This window comes from Crocodylus porosus, unplaced genomic scaffold, assembly GCF_001723895.1.
Source record: "Crocodylus porosus isolate Cpor-Errol unplaced genomic scaffold, CroPor_comp1, whole genome shotgun sequence".
Classification (NCBI taxonomy): Eukaryota; Metazoa; Chordata; order Crocodylia; family Crocodylidae; genus Crocodylus; species Crocodylus porosus.
In genome coordinates, this window is record NW_017728886.1 from 148108057 (window position 1) to 148128555 (window position 20499).

At 37.3% G+C, this 20499-nt stretch overlaps 1 protein-coding gene across 6 annotated transcripts in view; it reads left to right on the forward strand.

Annotated features, from left to right (window-relative positions):
- PRPF4B (pre-mRNA processing factor 4B) overlaps positions 1-14787 on the forward strand; it is a 38624-nt gene extending 23837 nt beyond the window's left edge. For 2 of the 6 annotated variants that reach the window (XR_002102444.1, XR_002102448.1), the window contains 10 exons: positions 1039-1129; positions 1772-1919; positions 2839-2976; positions 4370-4523; positions 8340-8454; positions 9314-9465; positions 9951-10037; positions 10758-12661; positions 13465-13510; positions 14595-14787. Coding sequence is in view for 1 of the 6 variants with exons in the window: in XM_019542737.1 (XP_019398282.1) it covers positions 1039-1129; positions 1772-1919; positions 2839-2976; positions 4370-4523; positions 8340-8454; positions 9314-9465; positions 9951-10037; positions 10758-10961 (1089 nt within the window). In the remaining 5 variants the exon portion in view is untranslated. Of the gene's footprint in view, positions 1-1038; positions 1130-1771; positions 1920-2838; positions 2977-4369; positions 4524-8339; positions 8455-9313; positions 9466-9950; positions 10038-10757 lie in introns of all 6 variants that reach the window. The other 4 variants (XR_002102447.1, XR_002102445.1, XR_002102446.1 and 1 more) reach the window with 4 other exon arrangements.
- The last annotated feature ends 5712 nt before the right edge of the window (positions 14788-20499 follow it).

The window sequence follows — 20499 nt, forward strand, 5'->3', positions numbered from 1 at the left end:
TTAAAAATAAATAAATAAACATGACATATTCTGATGGTATTTGGCAATGTACCTCTCAATTTATCATGCTGTCCTGGTTGAAGAAAATAGGAAGTGCCTGTCCCTCAGTACAGCATTTAGCAGTTGGTCCTTGCAGTACTATCATTTGTTCCATATATTTGTGTGTTTTTTGCTAAATACTTTGCTGTACACTGCATATTTTTGCAGTTTAATAGGCTAGTTAAGATTTGTTTGCATTGTTTGCTTTCACATCTACAACAACACAAGGAAAACTTATTCTGCAAATGATAAAATTAATGGGAAGAATTCTATTTGCAAGTTTTCACAAGCATAATAAACAAATAGAGAAAAGCTTGACTTTTTTAAAGCAACTGGTAAGTGGATGATAGTTTATGGAAAGGAAATAGTTATTTGATTGAACGTGGCTTTCTTTTTTGCATTTAATTTGATGTACTTATGTGGTACATGGCTCTAGCTGTCTTACTAGCTCACAGTAATGATAGTAATATCTGTTCTGAATGACTTATTCTCATCTGTCATGCCTTGGTGTAATTATTCTGGGAGCTGGCAAGTAAATGAACAAAGAAGTTTGTATGCATCGCAGCACAGAATATCCTTTTTAAAAAATAATTCTGCCAATGCAACCTTTTTATTATTTTTCTTTAACTTCCTAATAATTGTTTTACAACATTTTTATGACACGACTGCAGTATTAAAACTTTTTCAAAGACGCAGAGACCTCAAGCCTGTATATTTATTAGACTCATTTGTGTTAGCAATGAAAGCTAAGCACATACAGAAGTTCTGTTAATATTTTTTCTCTTGTCATAATTCTCAAGCATGAATATTTAAAAGATACTTTGTCAAATATATTGATCTTTTAGAATAGATGTAATGTTTGTATTATGGACGGAAAGATATGTCAGAAAGGGGACAATACATAACTGCAGCTCTTCAGTTAATAAGTAAATAATAGGAGTTTATATTCTTTTCCTTGCATTCTATATTTTAATATAGTTTGTGCTTACTTCATTTCAGAGTGCCCGTCTTAGAGCTGCTGGCTTTGGAAAAGACTTTAAAGAAAACCCCAACCTCAGGGATAACTGGACTGATGCAGAAGGCTATTATCGTAAGTATTTATCACTAATAACGTTATTATTGAAATGGGAATGCTCAGTGAAAAGCACCAGATTCAGAAGGTTTGCAAAAATTATTTTGAAATGACACAACATGCCATCATTTAAAGGGCACAGTGCACGTGTATAGCTGCTCACAAGTACGTCACTTAATCTACCACTCAAAGCGCAATGAAGTTATTTGCAACCATGATATTTCCCTCCAGAAGGAAAGGGTATCTCATCATACTTGCTATGATCTCTAACCAAGAAAAACCACGTGCAAAGAACATGCATGCCAGTTATGCTGCAGTTATCACCTGGGACTTGGAATGGAAGCATCTTAGTGAGCATGCTTCTTCACTAGTGAATGTTCAAATTATCAGCATTAATGATCAAATTTATCATTTCTTGGAATGATTAATGGTTATAAAACTTCTATTATTTATAAAAGGACCCCTGATCAAACAAGAGCATAGTTTCAGTTATTTCTGTAGAATACCGTAGACTTGACACAGTAGTTAAATGGCCCCACAATATGTTCTTGTATCTTCTGAGTTACTTGTATGAAAGACTTCTTTTTGTTGATTATTCTAATTGTTGTGTATTCTTAGCCCAGGATTTCTCTCTATAACCATTTTTGTTTTCTCCATCAGGTGTTAACATAGGTGAAGTTCTAGATAAACGTTACAATGTCTATGGTTATACTGGCCAGGGAGTCTTCAGTAATGTAGTGCGAGCCAGAGATATGGCAAGAGCAAATCAAGAAGTGGCAGTTAAAATCATCAGGAACAATGAACTTATGTAAGTTGCATTTAGTTAGATTGAAATGTATAGCCAACTAATAATCTAATTGTGACAGTTGTGTCTAATAATAACTTTTCAGTTATAGATTTTGCTTTTTGCGGAGAAGATTCAAACCAAGTCTGGAAAGACTATCTCTTCTATCCCTAATTAGTACCATTCATTGTGCAAAAACAACTGCATATAAGTAGCAGAAAAAGTAGACCTTGCCTACAGTAAATTATTTGCAGCTCTTGAAAGCTGGTGTCCCTTTGAGTAGTGTAAAATTGTACTAAGTTGTTATCTAGTTTATGGATTAGCATGTCATTTCAGATTTATGTATATGTAGCAATAGTATGATTTTAATACTAATTGCTTTTGTTATTTGCTTTGTTTTCCCTGTGAAGAGGAACTAATATTGTAACTCTTCCATATGCATTTTGACTTGAGGCTTAATTTTAAACTCATTTTATTTCATTATTTAAAGTGAGTTAGTTTGCTAAATCAGAATTCATGAAAATGTCTAATATTAAATAATGCATTGAAATGTTGTCTTTTCCATAGATCATGTGTAAATACAGATGTTGAAGTTAATGTAGGTGAGCTCAGCATGCAGTTAGTTTCAGCTAAATATTTACTCACCCATATAGTATCATTAATTGTTGTTTAAATAGTAATTGGTCATTTAGAGAAGGAACTCTTCTCTCCATTTATGTGCTGGGGGGGTGGGTAGATTAGAATTGTGTGGGTGTTTTTGAAGCACAAAGAATTTTTTTGATTTTTCTAGTGCGTAGTTGCTGAGAATAATACCACGATCTTTTAAATTCCAGAATTATGTTAACCAGAAGAATCCCAGTTTGATAGTTATCCAGTGAATGCTTATGCTGAAATATGTTGTATAGAATTTACTTGGTACCATACTTATGTTTTTGTTTTATAGGCAAAAAACTGGTCTAAAAGAACTGGAATTTTTGAAGAAGCTCAATGATGCAGATCCTGATGACAAGTTTCATTGTCTGCGACTGTTCAGGCATTTCTATCACAAACAGCACCTCTGTCTGGTATTTGAACCACTCAGGTAAAACAACTAAATGTACAAAAATAATTATAAAAATAAAAGTAGAGTTAAGTGCTCTTTAATATTTTTGTACTACTAAATTGAATTCTCCTTTTTAAATATGAAAGCTTTCCCATTCTGGCTTTACTGTGATGGTGAACTTATTTCAGGCCTTTCATTCAGAAACATCTATAGGGACAAAAAAGGTCTGAAGCATTCTCATTTTCTTTGACATGACAGTGCTAACTTGGTATTTGGTCTCTCTCTCTCTCGCTCTCTCTCTCTCTCTCTCGCTCTCTACCCCCCCCCTTTTAAGGTTACAGAAAGTTTATGGTTCTATTTATCCTGAGTTCTTCTGCCAATTAGTGATTTTTACTTATGTTCATAGTTCTTTTTACTTACATTCATAGTTCTGGCAGCTGGGCAGGTTCCAGAAGTTTGGAATGCTTTTGCAGCAGTAGCTTGGCACATCTGGGGCTATTGCCTGGGAGTATACACCTAATAGGACACGTTTAGGGAAAAACATTGGGTATAATAATTTGACCTCTCCCTTTTTTTTCTCTTTCTTATAAAGTGGTGTCGATGTGCAGTGACAGGCAGGATTTTCTGTGAGTTTTATGACAATAGATTTGAGAATGTATACCGAGTAGGCTTTTTGTCCCTTTTTGTCAGTATAACGAATCTTACACATTGTGTGTGTACCATTATTTATTTAACTTTTCCTTGCACTCTTAGGGTAGAAGGAAGATGCTTGCTTAAGCTGTGTGAGGCTTATGGTGATATATTTTAGGCTAATAAACCCTAAGCTCAGATTTTTTTTCCTTTCTCTAATAAATAGACAGTTGGCTAGTTCTCCATAAAACTGTTCAGGAATGTCTTTCTTTTTCCTCTAATTCCATGCTCTGTTAATCTTCTCAAAGTTCCTGTATGCTGATACTTCTCCAAATATTACCCAGTCTGTTTGCTTATACCTGAAATAAGCATGGCATTTCAACTTAATTTCCTTCACCTCTTTTAATTTGTCATCACAGTAGTTTCCTTTGCCATGTTTTGCTTCTTAAAGCAGTTTGCACAAAGACAGTGGAATTGTTGAGAAATGACTGTGGTTCTTGTGCAAAAAAGATAAACAGTATTAACCTTAGCAAAAGGAATTTTTCAGGATAATCGTGGTCATGTCTCTAATTTACAGCTTCCCTTTGCTCTGATTTGGTCAAGAGCTTTCTCTTTCAGTGTAGTGCCTCATGACAAGGAGTAAATTTCAAGATGGTCTGGTATGAGTGGTGCTCTTTTTTTCCTAACTGTCCAAGAGAACTTGTTTTTTTGTGTATTGTACTTGATGTTTGTAATGCTAGTACGTTGTTCCCTGTTTAATTATCTGTCTTCATCCTCTTTTTTCTTTTGTGTATAAAAAAAGTATGAATTTACGAGAGGTACTGAAAAAGTATGGGAAGGATGTTGGTCTCCACATTAAAGCTGTACGCTCCTACAGCCAACAGTTGTTTCTGGCATTAAAGCTGCTTAAAAGATGTAACATCCTACATGCTGATATTAAGCCAGACAATATTTTGGTAAGTAACATTTAATTAAAACACTAGAAATAACTTTCAGCCAGTATGCAGTGTGCTTCTAAATTCAGAGAATATTAGTTTCAAATTCTAAGTTGTGTCTATACACTGAAAAGCTTTGAATAATATGGAACAGAAATACAATTTTTAAACATAAAAGAAATCTAAGTTTGTCTTTTAAAGCACATCATGCTTTCCTTCATTTGTTTCTCTTTAAAGAAGCAAACTGCAATGTAAGAAGGCATCCTTTTCTAGAAGAAAGATTTTTAATTTTTAGGTATGTTTGAAATTAGTCTGTTTTTGTGGAGGTTGTTGGCCTTGGTTTCCAATGTAACTCAGATTTTCAAATTGTCCCTTGCTTACTTTTGCTTGCATGATGGAAAAGAAAAAGACTGCTTAGTAGCAGAGGAGAATTCAAGTACTTGTTTGAACAGTGTTTGTTCTGGTTCCCTTGATGCATTTGTTTGCTTATATGGCAGCTTTATAGTCTCTCAGATACTATTAAACACAGATTTCTTGCCTTCATCATTGTAAAAATAACCTTCTAAATATGAAACAAGTGTAAATAGCCTTCCTTAGGGTGCATCAGTTTTAGAGTAATATTCAAAAGCTGTGAAATTTCCTTCTATTCTTTATTAATCTGATTGAGTTGGCAAGTCAAACTGGTGGTATTATTAACTATTCAAAGGCTGATTGGTGTAGTAGTTAAGAGGGTGTGAATGTTAATGTTGCTTAACTGAGGAACATGTGGAAAAGACCTGACAAAGAATTAAAAAGAAAGTGACAAAGAATGGAAATAAGTATCCTTAAAAAGGTTATTTGTCATTGATGCTGGAGATGATTGTAAGATACCCAACAAATAATAAATTAAAACAATTAAATTCTTAGTTAATAAATAAAGGCTATGTCCTACCCTTGACCACTGCATAAATCAGTGGGGTATGAGGACATTATTTATGTTCCTGAACCTGTCCTTTCACAAGAGAGTCAGATTCATACGCAGCATAACTCTGAGGGCCACCAATGCTGATTTTTGGTCCACTTGTATATTTAAAAAAAAAAAAAAATCAATCCTGCTAAAACAGTTATTTTTAACAAGGTACCAATTACAGGTAACTTGTATTTAAAAACAAAAAAACCCCACCCGTCCTCCCTCCCCCCCAAAAAGTTTATCTGTTTAATTTAACAGCTTTATAGAGAGGAATACTTTTCTAATCTGCATGTGTTATTGATATGTTGTCTCACTACAGCTGAAGTATTAGTAAAGTAATTTTTAGGGTTTGTTTGGTTTTTTTTAATAACCAATTTTTTATTCAGATATACTGGATTAGAATTCCCTGCAATAAATCTCCATTGTTAATGATATTTAAGATGAGAACTCATGGATGATTTCTGTCTATTCTTATAAAAGTGATATCTAAGAGAGAGTTTGAATGTTTAAAAGCATGACTTACAACAATGTCATAAAGAGACTAGTGATAATGAAGAGGATTAAATGCATTCTCAACTCTAGGTCTTCTTACAAGTATTTACGAGCTATTTAAAGATCCTAGATTGACATTGTAGTTTACATTTTAAGGTCTAGTGAGGACATTCCTCTGTTTCCTACAGATTTAGAACTTGATTTTAATTAATTTGTCATCATTTAGCTTTAACAGCAGAATGAAGGTAGACCTTGTTAAATTTTCTTGAATTTATCTAACCTACTTATTTATTTATTCTAAAAGATTTCTACGTAGCAGCATAAGGATCAGCTGTGGATAACATACCTCAGACACTGAATTTATACTAAATAAATGAATAGCCTGTTACAATAAATAGCCTGCATAAGGTTGTCATTTTTCCATCTACACTTGAAATCTTTAGTCATTTGTGCAAAAGAAAAAAATCTTTACCTGAGAAATCTCCAAATCATCAGCGAGTCATCAGAGTTTAGAGTTTGGTAGTCACTGAAAAAAGTATTATTTAAAAAAGTGTAATGTATTTTCTTTTATAAGTAATCAGGAAAAATAAAACCCCAGAATTGGAGCTCTCCTACTGTCACTGTTATCCAAGCCATCTGGTCATCTTTGGTAAAAGAATTTTCTCTGGCATCCGAACTATTGTACCCATACAAGACTGTGCTCTAATTCCAGAAGTAAAATTCTTACTCATATGTCTTCTAGTGTGACATCTTCATTTTATCTAGGGTCATGTCCAGTTTCTGCACACATTTATTTACAACCTCAAAAATTCTGATGCATTTCCTCACTTCTCTTGTCTTCAGATTAGTCATGTTTTTAGTTATGGGTCAGTTTAGAAGTCATGGCTTTCCAGATTGTAGAACTTAGTTTTAAGTCATCCATTCAATCTAGATTTATTTTTGCAGAAAATCCAGCAATAAATTTATCTATTGAGCTTCTGTGAGGCCTTCCACAGTCAGACCTGTGTTTAAAGTACATTGCTTTAAGCTTGTTCAATTCTGAGTGCTCAGTACTTTTTTACTAATGATTCTACATAATATAATATTGCCTACTTCATTAAATTATCTGTCCTGTATATGTCAAAGTATGAATTTTATATCCCTGAAGCTGTAGAATATTTTATTTCTTCTAGGGCAACCATCAATTTACATATTAGGTGTTTTAAGTCTTATTGATAATGTGGTAAACAAGCTGAAGAAGGCTGTATGTTTTCAGCTTTTTTAATCCTTATCAGAAAGATGACTTTATCAGTTAGTATTTACTAATCCTGATGGACAAAACTTGTTCTTATTCACACAGAATGTCAGTCAGTGAATACAGTCATCAAAATCTTTTTAAAAAGCAAGAACATTTAAGTTAGCTAACTGGTTCTCAGCGGAGCTAAGTGTTGCTTTTCAGATTATCACTGTGTGAATATGGTCATTAGTTGCTCTTTCATTGTGATAGTTGGAACTTGGCTGCATTTGCAGAGGTGATTCACTTGTCTCCGAGTGGAAAATGCTGTCTTTATTGCATAAGCACATTTTGGATTGCTCTTCATGCTGGCAGTGTTGCCGACTGCTGGGCAAGTTGCTACCTTGTTTAATTCTCTCGAGAAGAAATACACAAGAACTAAGGAATCCCTGGGATGCTTTTGACCAATTTTTATTGGGTCAGACAGCAATTGTGATGCCAGAATGCAGTGACTGGGCTTCTGCTAACATTTAGCATGATACATATTGATTTTTTTTTTGTTTGGGTAAGAAGTATTTCTAGTTTAAGAATTTGCATATATTTCTTTTGAAGAGGGAAGGGATGATGGATTGTAAATTACCCTCACCTCTTTAATTCTGCCCATGTTTTGAGGTTGTGATTAGCAGCAGCTTTGAAAGCAGATTTTAGCCTTCCTCAGCAGATGTCACTGTTACTGTGTGTTAAAGGTATTTTAATTTATTTATTTACTAAAGAAAAGAAAGCTACACATGTTCTTTGACATGTCCCTATGTTTTTAACTTTTTGTCACATTTCATTATTTTTGCTCGGTTAATTGCTGATTAGAATAGGATGAAAAAATTCAGAATCGTTATCAGCCAATTTTCCATGTACAGACAGCCAACTGTTAAATCAATCAAATAGATTTAGTAAAAACTTATATTAATAAACTAAATATTTTAAACTAAATTCACTGTTTCAGTAGTTCATCCACTCTAATACATTCATTGTCATTTCCAGTTTAAGGCTTTATACTTTACTTAGACTACAACAAATCAAAAAAATAATTTGGGCAGAAATATCAGTGTTTAAATATCACATATTTTGATTCTGTCTAACATACTGTATATTCTTACAGTATCAATAAAGTTTCTTTACCTTGTAGGTAAATGAGTCTAAAACCATATTAAAGCTATGTGATTTTGGATCAGCTTCACATGTTGCAGATAATGACATCACTCCATATCTTGTCAGTAGATTTTATCGAGCTCCTGAAATCAGTAAGTTAGCTAATATATTCATTTTTACATGAACAGTACCTAAATAGTGGTGCATAATTATATCCATTTGTAGTAATGATGCTAGAACTTAAATTAAAAATGAAAACCAGAATGTAAATGTTTATTTTAGTGCAGCAGTACTACACACAAGCATTGATGATTATGAGTTTGGTTTCTGACAGAGCTTTTGAGATATTATAGAGGCACTACGTGCAGAAGTGCTGGGTATCTGGTCTATGGGCTAGATCTGGACATGGCTTCCATTAACGAAGGAATTTAACCATCACTGTGGCTAGCCCCTAGGAGTGAATGCTGCCACTGAAATTTAGTATTTTTTTCACCACTGGCAACTCAAATTGGCAATTAGGGATTGAGCGGTGGCAGCTGGTATCCACATAATGGCTCTGGCAGCCCCCAGCAAGAGGCCCCATGGGCCAGATCAAGAGGTAGGTCATCCAGCTGATGAGAAGTTCTACAGGCCAGATTAGCTCTCCAAGTCGAGATTTTGACACCTCTGGGTTAGTGGAACCATGCACACCTCTTCAAAATACTTATGTTCAGTCTAATGAAGGGAAGGAGGACCTTTGATTGTTATAGCTTTCACTGTTGTTGTTTTATCACATTTTTCCATTGTGGTGAAAAGGTCAGATTATAAGTGAAGGCCACTGTCGGTGGAAATGTTTTAAAAAATTAAAATAAAAAAAAAAAGCTTGAATGCTTTCTATTGGTGCTTCTCCATTCCTAGGAATGTAAACTTTATAAGGTAACTCTCAGATCAGGGTTTTCTGTCTTTTTGGTGTTGTGGTTTTGGATCTTTGTGCCTGCCTGTGTGGAATTAACTAACCTATTCTGTTTTTAGTTATAGGTAAAATCTATGATTATGGAATAGATATGTGGTCTGTAGGCTGTACACTGTATGAACTTTATACAGGAAAAATTCTATTTCCTGGCAAAACCAATAACCATATGTTAAAACTTGCCATGGACCTCAAAGGAAAGATGCCAAACAAGGTAAGTGGTATAAATAATTAAGATCTCATATGGAACCATGTAGTAGTAATGAACATAATAAATTGTCTTTATTTTACTAAATTTTGTCTTATGTCTTTATTCCATGCATCTTCTCTTAACAGCAAGTGTATGTTAGACAGTCTTCTAACTGTAGAATTATATTGATTCTAAATGTTATGAAGTGAAAGTGCACCACTGCTTTTTCATAAACTAAGCATTAAGAGAAGCCACTTCTAAAAACTGACCTGAGAAAATAAAATACGTAAGTCAAAGGATGATGCTGTATGTTTTATCAAGCCGTTTTGTCAGGGTTTTTTATTATTGTAGTCATTTTTTGCTGTTCTCTGAAAAAGTTAGAAGTATTAAATGAGTTGTGTGTATTGTCAGCCAGTAGGTAGTTGAGTGTGTCTGTTTTAACATGTTATAAGAAAGTCTGAAGTTCGTAAGATACGCATCTTATAAAACTCCTGCCTTTCACTTTTCAGATGATTCGAAAAGGTGTGTTCAAAGATCAGCACTTTGATCAAAATCTCAACTTCATGTATATAGAAGTAGATAAAGTAACAGAAAGGGTAAGTTTTTTAAATTGCAAGCAGAGCTGCCACTTCTAAACTTCTTCAATACTATACTAATATCAGAACTTTAGACCAAGATGTATATTGTAAAGGCTATTAAAATATTACATTCTCTATAATAGAATTCAGAGTATGTTGTTATAGGGGAATTCTCTTGATAAGTGACCTGGGATCACTCTGAATTTTAGCTTTATGGTAACTAACTTGCAATTACCTTCTTTTAAAATTGGAGAAGATGTGCCTTATGCATAAAATGTTTGTAGAATGCTCATTTAATGTTCGGGTCTATTGTGTGTTTTGTTGTAACATTGGAATGCATACCAGTAATGCTGGAATGCCTTCTTGCTTGGAATTCTCTGTGTGTGGTTTTTTGGTCTACTAAAATGCAGACAATCAGAAAAGCATACCTTTTATATAGATACCCAAGAAAAATGAATGGTAGAAAATTCCTAAAATGACAGGTTGGCATAAATTCCAGTCATTAATGTTTCAATTGTCCTCATGTCCTTAGCTAATTTTCCAGTTTAAATAGTTAGAATATTCTACACTAGAATGTGCAGTAGCAGTAATTTTGGCTTTAAAATGAGGAGGGATAACATAGAGCAGTAATAGCATTAAAGAACAGGATGTTTGCTCATTGTGGTTTTCTGCTAACAGTATAACAGTTAGCTTTAGTAATGATGGAAGTAAATCTTGGTTGCACTTTTCCGTTTATAGGAGAAGGTTACTGTCATGAGCACCATTAATCCAACCAAGGACCTCTTAGCAGATTTGATTGGGTGCCAACGACTCCCGGAAGACCAGCGTAAAAAAGTACACCAGCTAAAGGACTTATTGGACCAGATTCTAATGTTAGACCCAGCTAAACGGATTAGCATCAACCAGGCTCTGCAGCACGCCTTCATCCAGGAAAAAATTTAAACCAGATGAAGAAGTTCAAAGGGTTTGAGTAATTAAGATACAAAGACTGAAGAAATTTCCCAGCAGTTTATTAATGTATATAAACATAAATATTTCCCCTGCAAAGTTGAGGAAGAATGATACATTTGAATTAACACCAAGGCTGATATTTCTTTTAGAAATGTTAGAGTAATTCTGTTTGTGTCTTATGTGAAAATTTTCACTGTAGAATTGTTTTAATTGCCAAGACTGCACAAAAGTACAATGCTAATGTATATGGTTGCAGTTCATATATTATAAAAAGAAAAAAAGCCTCTGTTATAAAAGAACAGTAATACTGGGTGGTTGATTTGTTTTTTAGCAGACTTGGCTTCATTTTTGTCTTTAAAAAATGGCCAGCATAAATGCTGTTTATATTCACATTTTCCTAGGTGTGTGTGTGCAGGCCACAGCAGCATGCCCTTGGTGTAGTCAGTGCCGAAGGGGGTCTGTTCCTTCTTGAGCCTGCCTGCAGGGATGGTCTCCTCTTTTAAAGCAGGTTGTGTACAACTTTCAGTACACTGAAGGTAAGCTAAACCATCAACATCATCAGTGTTTAAAATGTTATTTTACTGGAACGACTGACAAATGAGGGACGATAGCTTTGTGGCAGAATTCCCTGCATGTTTGATAAATTAATTTGTTTTATTTTCTGGCATTGCAACTGTGGCATAGTTACAACTTTGTTCTTTTCATCACATATTTAAAACTTTTGAGAGTGCGCACTTGATGGATAGAGCGCCTTCAGTGTACTGTTTCTTATTACTTTAATTTTTTTAATCAACTTGCTAGAGACTTTGTATACATTTTGTTAAATACAGTTCGCTATGACATAGAACCAATACTTACTGAAGAGTTTTCATTTACTAATTACATATGTTGGGATTTGATTCTGAAAGACCTTATATCTAAAGCAGTTAGTAGACAACATAATGAAAATTTTTAACTATTTGTATGTCATTTTGAAAGTGTACTGCTTTATGCTAAAAGTGTTTCATTTGTTCATTGTTTTCATTATTTGTGATCATGTTGTCTTTCAATACAGGCATAAACCTTCCACTCTTGAACAAAGCAGCTGCTTTTTAAAAGCGGTAATTGCTTCTTTACCTTTTATTTCTTTTGTAAATGAAGCTTTTCTTTAAGAAATGTGACTTTAAAGTGTTGTCTCTTGCATAAAACAGTTGACACTTACTTACTGTAAAGTGAAGATTGTTCTCCTGCATGTAAAGTGGACCATGCAGATTTCTGTATGTTTTCAGTATGCATCATTAGATAATAAAGTCTTTTGTGAACAAGGCATTTGTAGCCATTTTTAAAAGATTTTTTTCTTCAGTGCTGGTAAATCAGGTAATCTGTAAGAAATCCTTCATATTTCCATAAATCCTTTAATTGAAGGGATTATTAAAAGTTATGAACTTTGAAAGAGATATTAAACTACATTAATTAGATCTATGATTATCTACATTAAAAAACCTACAGATACTGTCTATCTGCTTTCATTGTTATGAAATTATTCCTGTAGGATGTGGGATTGATTCAGGCTTTAACTAATGTTTGTGCTGTTTCTCTCACTTTTCCTTTTGATGGTGCTGAAAGAGAAAAAGGGAAGCGAGGCACAGGCCACTCAACGCCTACTCCATGAGTCTGGTTTGCTGAGACACCAACTTCACCTTCCTAACAAGGTTATTTCTGACAGCATGTGTAGATAAACATTTAGCAACAAAAGTTAAAATAGTTTGAAACATTTGAGTTAGTTATGCAACATGAGAGAAACAGGATCAAGCTTTTCCAATCCATACTTCTGCCTTAATAAAACAAATGAGAATGTTAACAATTCATTTTTTATTTCTGTTTATCAAAATATACCTAAAGTGTGAAAAAACACTGGGTTCAATTATTTTGTAAAACCGTCCTAAAATTGTAAATAGAATCTTTTATCCATATAGGCATATAATTGCAGCAAACATGCATGCTTAGTGCAATCAAGGATGGAAAAGGAAACGAAGCAGTCATTCTGCTGGTGGGGTGTTCCCCACCAAGGAGTTTATTAAACTACAAAAGCAGGTGATGGTTGGTTGTTTTTCTTTGTTTTTTTTTACATGCCTTCCAATTTTTTATTTCCATTTTTCGTAAAGTAAATCTATTCCTGTTTCAACATATTAAGTTTCTTGATCATGCAGGAGAGAGAATGCAACCTTCTCTTTTACTGAAATGAACAGATAGATACTTTATAGTTAAATCCACACAAAGTAATTTGCATTGCTTTGCTGACAACTTTGGCAAATACAGCACTTCTGGTGGCAATTTTACATAGATGAAGTGTAAAACCCAATATGTTTTTTAAAAAGAATCCCTATTTAAGAATAATGGAATAAGTTGGTGTTGTCAAATCCAATAGAAACAATACATCTTATGCCTACAGAATTGTTTTAAATTATTCTGAAGAAGCATAAAGTTGCTCGTTTACTTGTTCTTTGTGTTGTAGGTGCAGCTCAAAAGAAGATGATGACTGCCAGAAGACATGAACAAAGGTTTCTGACCTATAAAAGATATAAAAAAAAAAAAAAAAAGATATTATTTATGTAGTTTTCTGCCTAATCTTTCTGTTTGCAGCATCTGAGTCAAGGTTTCATTACCACTATTGCAGTGTTGGTAATTCTTAGAATAGTCCTATTGTGCTCATCCATATATGTAAGATAATGTTTTTTGTTTCATTTTTGGTTGATGTGATTTTGTTGTGATGAAATGTAGGAGGATATGCAGGTTAAGTTTAATTTCTTTCTTTTAAAAAGAAAATGTCTACTACCAAATCGGTTAAAATAAATTTTTAGGATTCTTAATACACATAAAAAGCTACAAGCATATAAAGTGAGAGTGCTTGTCCCTATTTTATTTCAGTACATGCATTATTTATGCTACTGCTGTTAACTTTTATCATTGCTACAGAGTGGCTGTGAGAGGTTGTTTAAAGACAAAGGAATCCCAGTTCTTGACCCTACTGCAACTTATGTTGCTGTACCTCTGCTGTGAACAGCCAGCTGATGGCTGTTCTACTATGCAAAACTGAGTGGTATCAAAAACCAGCTGTAGGCCAGCCCCTCTCCTTGGTTCACAATGTAGGAGGAATAGTAAAAACCACATCTGTAGTGCTTGTGAAAGTACTGATACTATTGTAGTTTGACAAAAATTTGAGCAGCTGTGAAGTGGCTTTAACTTGAAGGGGCTGTTCTTCTCAGCTGTCTCAAGAATAATAGTCCTGTCTTGCCTCGGCTCCTGTTTCATGAAGCTCTGTGCTGTGGGTTGAGCCCATGTTCTGTCTCATGGTGACTGAGAACTTCAGTTGTGTAACCTACTTGACTTACTAAGAACCCAGAAAGACCAAAGTCTGCTTTTGAACCTGCACCACCAGATGACCACAAAATTAATTTTCTTCAGTACTAAGTCAGATTATTTGAAACGTATATTTGGAATCCTTTCTATATTTTTCGTTTGTATTGCTGTGCTAGTCACTGCTGTATAAATTGATGTAACTGAAGACTGTTTAAGTAATTTTGATAGAAGCTTTTTTATAATAACTGCATTTTTTTTTAATAATGTTTTTCCTTCCATACATAGGGTAAGTGGCAGTAAACTTCTGAGGAACCTTTGCATGTACTGATCTATACACGGGAGGCTGCTGAATCTTTGAGAATGCTGGAGATGATAACTTAATCTTCCACAGTGCATCATGTTGTGATCTATAACTTCAAAGAAGCAGATGTTCGAAGTGGTAGTTGCTAGAAAGTAATAAATAAGAGTGTTGCATCTATTTGTGTTTCGTCTTTTTTGTTTTGTTTTTACTTTGGCTCTGAACAAAGCTGATATTGCAACGCTTCTAAATACTTTCTTCAAATACTTATGCAGACTTCAGGACAGCTCCTGTATAGTTATGGCAAGTGCTACCTGCCCTGTTTCTTTCTCTTGAGCTCCTGTAGCCCTTTGTTTCCTTCCCCCCTTTGGCTCCATGGAGCAGCAAGGAGGCCTTCTGTGCTGTGGGTTTTGGTTTGTCCTTGATGTCTGCTGCAACTGTGTATGTAAGCTCCATTAAATAGGGGGAGCATATTAGAGGCTGTGCAAAACTTTGGTCCCTGATTCGTTTCAGCCTGATTTGGTAGCTGAATCTCAATAGACTCAGGAGACCCTTTAATAGCTGAATCGAATCAGGAGAGATTCATTAATTCAGACATAGGCACACTCCTGTGGGATGCTCCATCTCCCCAGCATCACAGCATTTATGGCCGAATCACTGATTTTCTGAATTGGCATTGAATCTTCAGGTTCGGATTCAGCTGAATTGAATTGGGGACAGCGATCTGAATCAGCTAATCTAATCACTGTCCCCGATTTCAGGCTGAATCCAAATCAAATATGACCTGCTTTACACACCAACATATGAGAATAGCATAACCTCCAGATGACCATCACTGCCCCAGCGGCTATGCTGCATGCTACAGAAAGAAGCAGCTACCTGCTCCATCTTTTTCTATATGGTATGGGAGTCTATAAAGATGCTCAGAGGAGCTGCTGCAGCATTCCTGAAAATATTTTGATTCGTTGGAATCTTCTGGAACATGAGCAGAAGCAGAACAGAGTAAGGAAATGATACATTAATAAGTTGTGAACTTACATGAAGCCAAAAAAAAAAGGCAAAGAGAGGTTTGACTAGATCATTGAAAAAACTGTCAAGAGCTATGAGCATGTTCTCAGAGGTGTAAGTGGACAGAATGGCAAAACCAAGAATTCAACAAATGTAGGTGCCTAGCTACCATCAGAGGGAGATTAGTGCAGGCAAACAGCAAGAAGGGGAACTCGCCTCAAACCACTTTTCTTTGTCTTCTAATAAGAACTTTGTAACTGCCTGTGCATCAAAACCCCTACGCCTAAAAAGTCTTCAGATTATTATGATAGTGTTGAAGAAATGTTACTGCAATGATGGTCCAGGAAAAATGCCAAGAGGAAAGAATTCTTGTGGGTGATATCTTTTATTGGACCAGCTGCATAGTTGGCATAGATATAGACAAGACTGAGAAGAACAGGACATGCTGGTCTGTCTGTCCCAACTGTAGTTGACAAACGAAAATTAGTGTCTTTCAACTGTTCACCAATTCAGTGTGAGGAGGTTTTAAATGGAATGTGCAGTGATCAAAAATATGAACCTGACCATAGGTTAGAGGTATTTATGCTTGCAAAATAACATTTCATATAATTGATTTTTTTTCTATATTAGCACTTATTGTTACGAAGTTTTAAGTAGGAAGGGGCTTACAGGAAATTTTGCTGAAGTTCAGTGAAGTGGAAGATGGTGGGGTAGGTGGAAAAGTTTGTGTTCTTTTTGTGCAAGCTACTCATGGGCTGCACCCAGATGTCCCTGGGAACCAAACATCCATGCTCAAGTAGTGGTGGTGCACCTGGCACTGCCTCTGCTTGTCCCCGGGGATCACCCATGCCATGTGTGCTTTGGTGCCTGGCAAGTTACTTCAGGTTGAGTAGGGGAGGCTGGGGCCAGCACTGAGCTGGCCCCAGCAACCTTACTTGAGGGTCTCCCAGGGCTGCAGCGGTGGTGATTCTGCTGCACAGAGCCTGGCCAGCAGCCAGGATACCCAGGGGTCAAAAAAACCTGTGGGGGAGAAAACGGAGTAGTGCACATATGAGCAAGCGCACTTTTGCAGCGCAGTGAATAAATGTGCAGTATGTGGTGCCACAAACACATCTGCGGTGCCACATACTTCACGGCCATGCTTGTCTGGACGTGGCCACGTGTGCTTTTTGTATCTGAGGAGACACTATTCACAACAAGGGTGTCATCAGCTTTGGTAACAACTCTCAAAAGAGCATTTTAGTCATTCTAATGCACAAGTGAACATCTCTACAGAACCCAATATATTAATGATCACTCTAAAATGCAATCAATGAATTGGTAAATGGGTGCATCCCCACAAGTGCACATGTGTAGCTTGCAGCTCTTCAGAGCAGTTTGAGGCACTGCACATGCAAGTGTTTGTTATGCTGCTAATTAGCACTAGTGGTTTTCTGGAGTTTTTTTGTTTTGGTTTGGGGCTTTTTTGGACACCTGGAGATTCCAGTGTCCAAAACCACCCCCAAACCACCATTTAAAAAAAACGCAGTGCAGCACAGCACATGGCAGAAGCATATACTGCCAGAAACCAGAGCCTGGCCAGCCAGAGCCACACTGCCTGCCAGCCAGGCTCCCAAGCAGCCACCACTGCTGTCCTGGGAGGCCCCCAGGACTCCAAGTAAGGCTGCTGGGATTAGCACCAATGCTTGCCTCAGCCTCCCCTACTCTACCCAAGACAATTTGTCCCACACCAGCCCCACATGCAAGGGGCATGTGGTGCAGCAAAAAGCAGTAGCACAAATGTGTGCTGCTGCTATTTCTGCTGTGCCACTGCACACCCCTGCATGTGGAGTCACGCGCCAGAAGGTTATTTTGGTGACTACAGATAATTGGTTTTGCTTTCGCTGAAAAATGAGGATCCATATTTTATGGATGTGCTGCCCATATAATGCGGTTCTTTATTCATAATTTGAAGATTTGTGATTATTCTTATGTCAAAATGAAAAGCACTAAGTTTTTCAAAAACAATCTAGTTTCAGAAGCAATATATTTCAGTGTTATTCTTTAAGCATTCCAATGCATTCTGTAGCCCTGCTATACTTAATAGATATTTTTAAAGTTTTCAAAAGCTTCAAATTTGCAAGAAGGTAGTTCAGTCAGCTGCTGCTAAAAAAAGGGGGCAAGAGGGTGTAGGGGTAACTGGTGATGCCTCAGAGTAATCTGCACTGTCATGTTTGATGTATTTCAGAGGACTTCAGCACTTGGGTGTGGGCTCTAGGCAGCTGCAACAGAGGGGGAGGGGTGCGCACAGACATGTAGCCACAGCCTGCAGGCAGCCAGGAACACGGCCCAGTCATGTGTGGAGTAGTGCCCAACAGGCAAGTTTGTGAAGGGAAAGGGGAGTGGGAAGAGAATGGGCATAGGGAGAGGCAGATCAAGACCCCCAGCGGGGGGGTGGGAGTGGGGCCCTGGAACTGGGATGGGTTGTGGGACAGAGCCATGGGCAGCTTGTCTATGAGCATGGGGGAGCTCCTGCTGCTGTGGGCACCCTGGAGGAGGCATGGGGGACGCAAGACCCCAAATTTGTGCACAGGGCAGAGGCAGGCTGCAGCTGTGGGCTGGGGCTCTGCACCCCACTGCCTTTGCCCTGGGAGCTGTATGTTGGCAGTACTGCATCCCCTGCTTATCCAGCAGTGGGAGGCACAGCATCACGTCATGTGGCTCCCAGGGCAGTGGCAGCAGGGTGCACAGCCCAACATATAGCAGCATCCCACCTCTGCCCTGCACACACATCCGGGGGGTATATGCCCTGCATGCCTCCCCCAGAGGTGCTCACAGCAGTGGGAGTGGCCCCCTGAGCCTCTGGATGAGCTGCCCACAGCTCCATCCTGCAACCTACTGTGGCCCCAAGGCCCCATCTGCCCTTGCCCCACTCCCTCCCTTACAGTGGGGGTCTTGATCTCATGCTGCTTGCCCTCTCACACATTTACCTGCTGGGCGGTGTCTGTCTGCCCCTCCCAAGCCACAGCGCCCCTCCCCCCCCGCTCTGCTGCTGCCCCTCACTTCTGACCCACAGTACCCCACATCCTGCCAGGGTATGTAGGAACCCCCCCCTCCCCAGGCTCCAACTCCCCCCCACACACACACACCTACAGCTGCCCACAGCTTCACAAATTCTCCCCCCAACACACGAACACCCTATGTGCATCTCCCAACCATACAAAGTACCTGAATATTTTTGTGTAACTTCTGAGTTTTTTAGCTGCGCAATTAAAATTGCGATTAACTGTGATTAATTTTTTTAACTGAGCCACAGTTAAGTCCAGAACAGTCAGATCAACTTTCATCTTCTTGGAAGCACTCTGACTTTTAAGTCTTGAGCATTTTATAGAATGAACTATTATATAGGCGAATGGCTACACTGGTTCTTGATGGTCTTGAAAGAAGACTGTCTCCTTAGACCACTTCAGAAAACATTTTTGTTCTGAAGTTCCTAAATCCAAGTGCAATTAATAGGAAAAATGGAAAACTTCTACCATAATGTCTGAAACGTTATCAGAAAGAGGAGCTGATTGTGCAAAAAAAAATGGGAGACAGATCCAGAAAGTGACAACCAGACATTCCCTAGTTAAAATACAAGAGTGGCTCTTAAATCCCCCCCTCCTTTGTCCTATCTGAAGTTGTAATTGTTTTCTACAAATCAGCAGAAAGAACAACTATTCAAATGATTTGTGGCAGAAACTTGGAATCCTTCCTTTTGACACTCTCTCTTCCTATTCTTTTAATGTGTCATTGCCTGAGATTAGCTTTTGCCACTTGCAAAACCCATCTGGTTCAAATTCCAGTATTTCTCCAGGTAAAGTTTAAAAAGCTAAATTACATCAACTACCACAAGAGCAGTTGACAGATTTCTGCACAAATCCAGCCACTAAGTTCCTGCTGATAGGGGTTGTCATGAGAGTCTAAAGATGTTTAAGTGCATTTTGTTCCTTCAGATGAGGATTGATTAAAATTCTTTTGGGAATAAAAGTGCTCTCCTCCTCTACATTTGCATGACAGATTATTAAGGTGCCGTGACAAGAGCAAGTACAGTTTTTGAGACAACATATTGGAGATTGCTAACTCTCTTTCAGATGTCCTGCAAGTACTTGAGATGCCCTAGCTGCTAAAGGTCAACAGATAATGAAACGTATTCTAGGCATCCCTTGATTCTTTTCATGCTTCTGTGTTTGGCTTAGGTTTTTGGGGCTCCCTCCAGGAGCTGAACCAGGATTGAGAATATCTTTGAGGGAGAATGATTCTTCAAGATGACTTCTTAAGTACCAGAGCCAAACTAAAAATACATTTCTAGATCCTTTGGTGTATATTAACAATACAATAGATGTGAATTATTTGAAAAGAGCTACTGGAGAAGCAAAAAGCAATACCATAAGCAACAATGATTCTCCTCAACAATTTTTTTTCAGGGAGACTAAGACATTTCAAACCTTGAACAAGAAGCAAAACAATCTTCAATATTTTCTAAGCCAGGCTTTACATCCCAAATTCAATACATTTCCCCAGATGTGTGATCTAATTTTAAACCCATTTTCCTCACACATTTTTTTTAAGATTGAATATGCCACTTCTTGGAGAACTTGACATCTGTAACAGAAGACAAATTGATTTTTAGAAATAAATCACAGTAAGTATCCAGTAGAATTCAAAACTGTTTCTGTCTCCCAGTTCCCTGTCCTATCCTTCATTCAGAGACTTACAGCCTGTTGTGGCGAAATGCTGGGCCAGCGGCTCCGGCACCGCTTAGGGGAGCCGCAGGCTTTGCGGAGTTGTGCGAGTGCGCGGCTTGTGGGGCGGAATTGAGGTAGCTTTTAGCCGCCCTCGGGGTTCGCCGAGTTGGCACAAGTA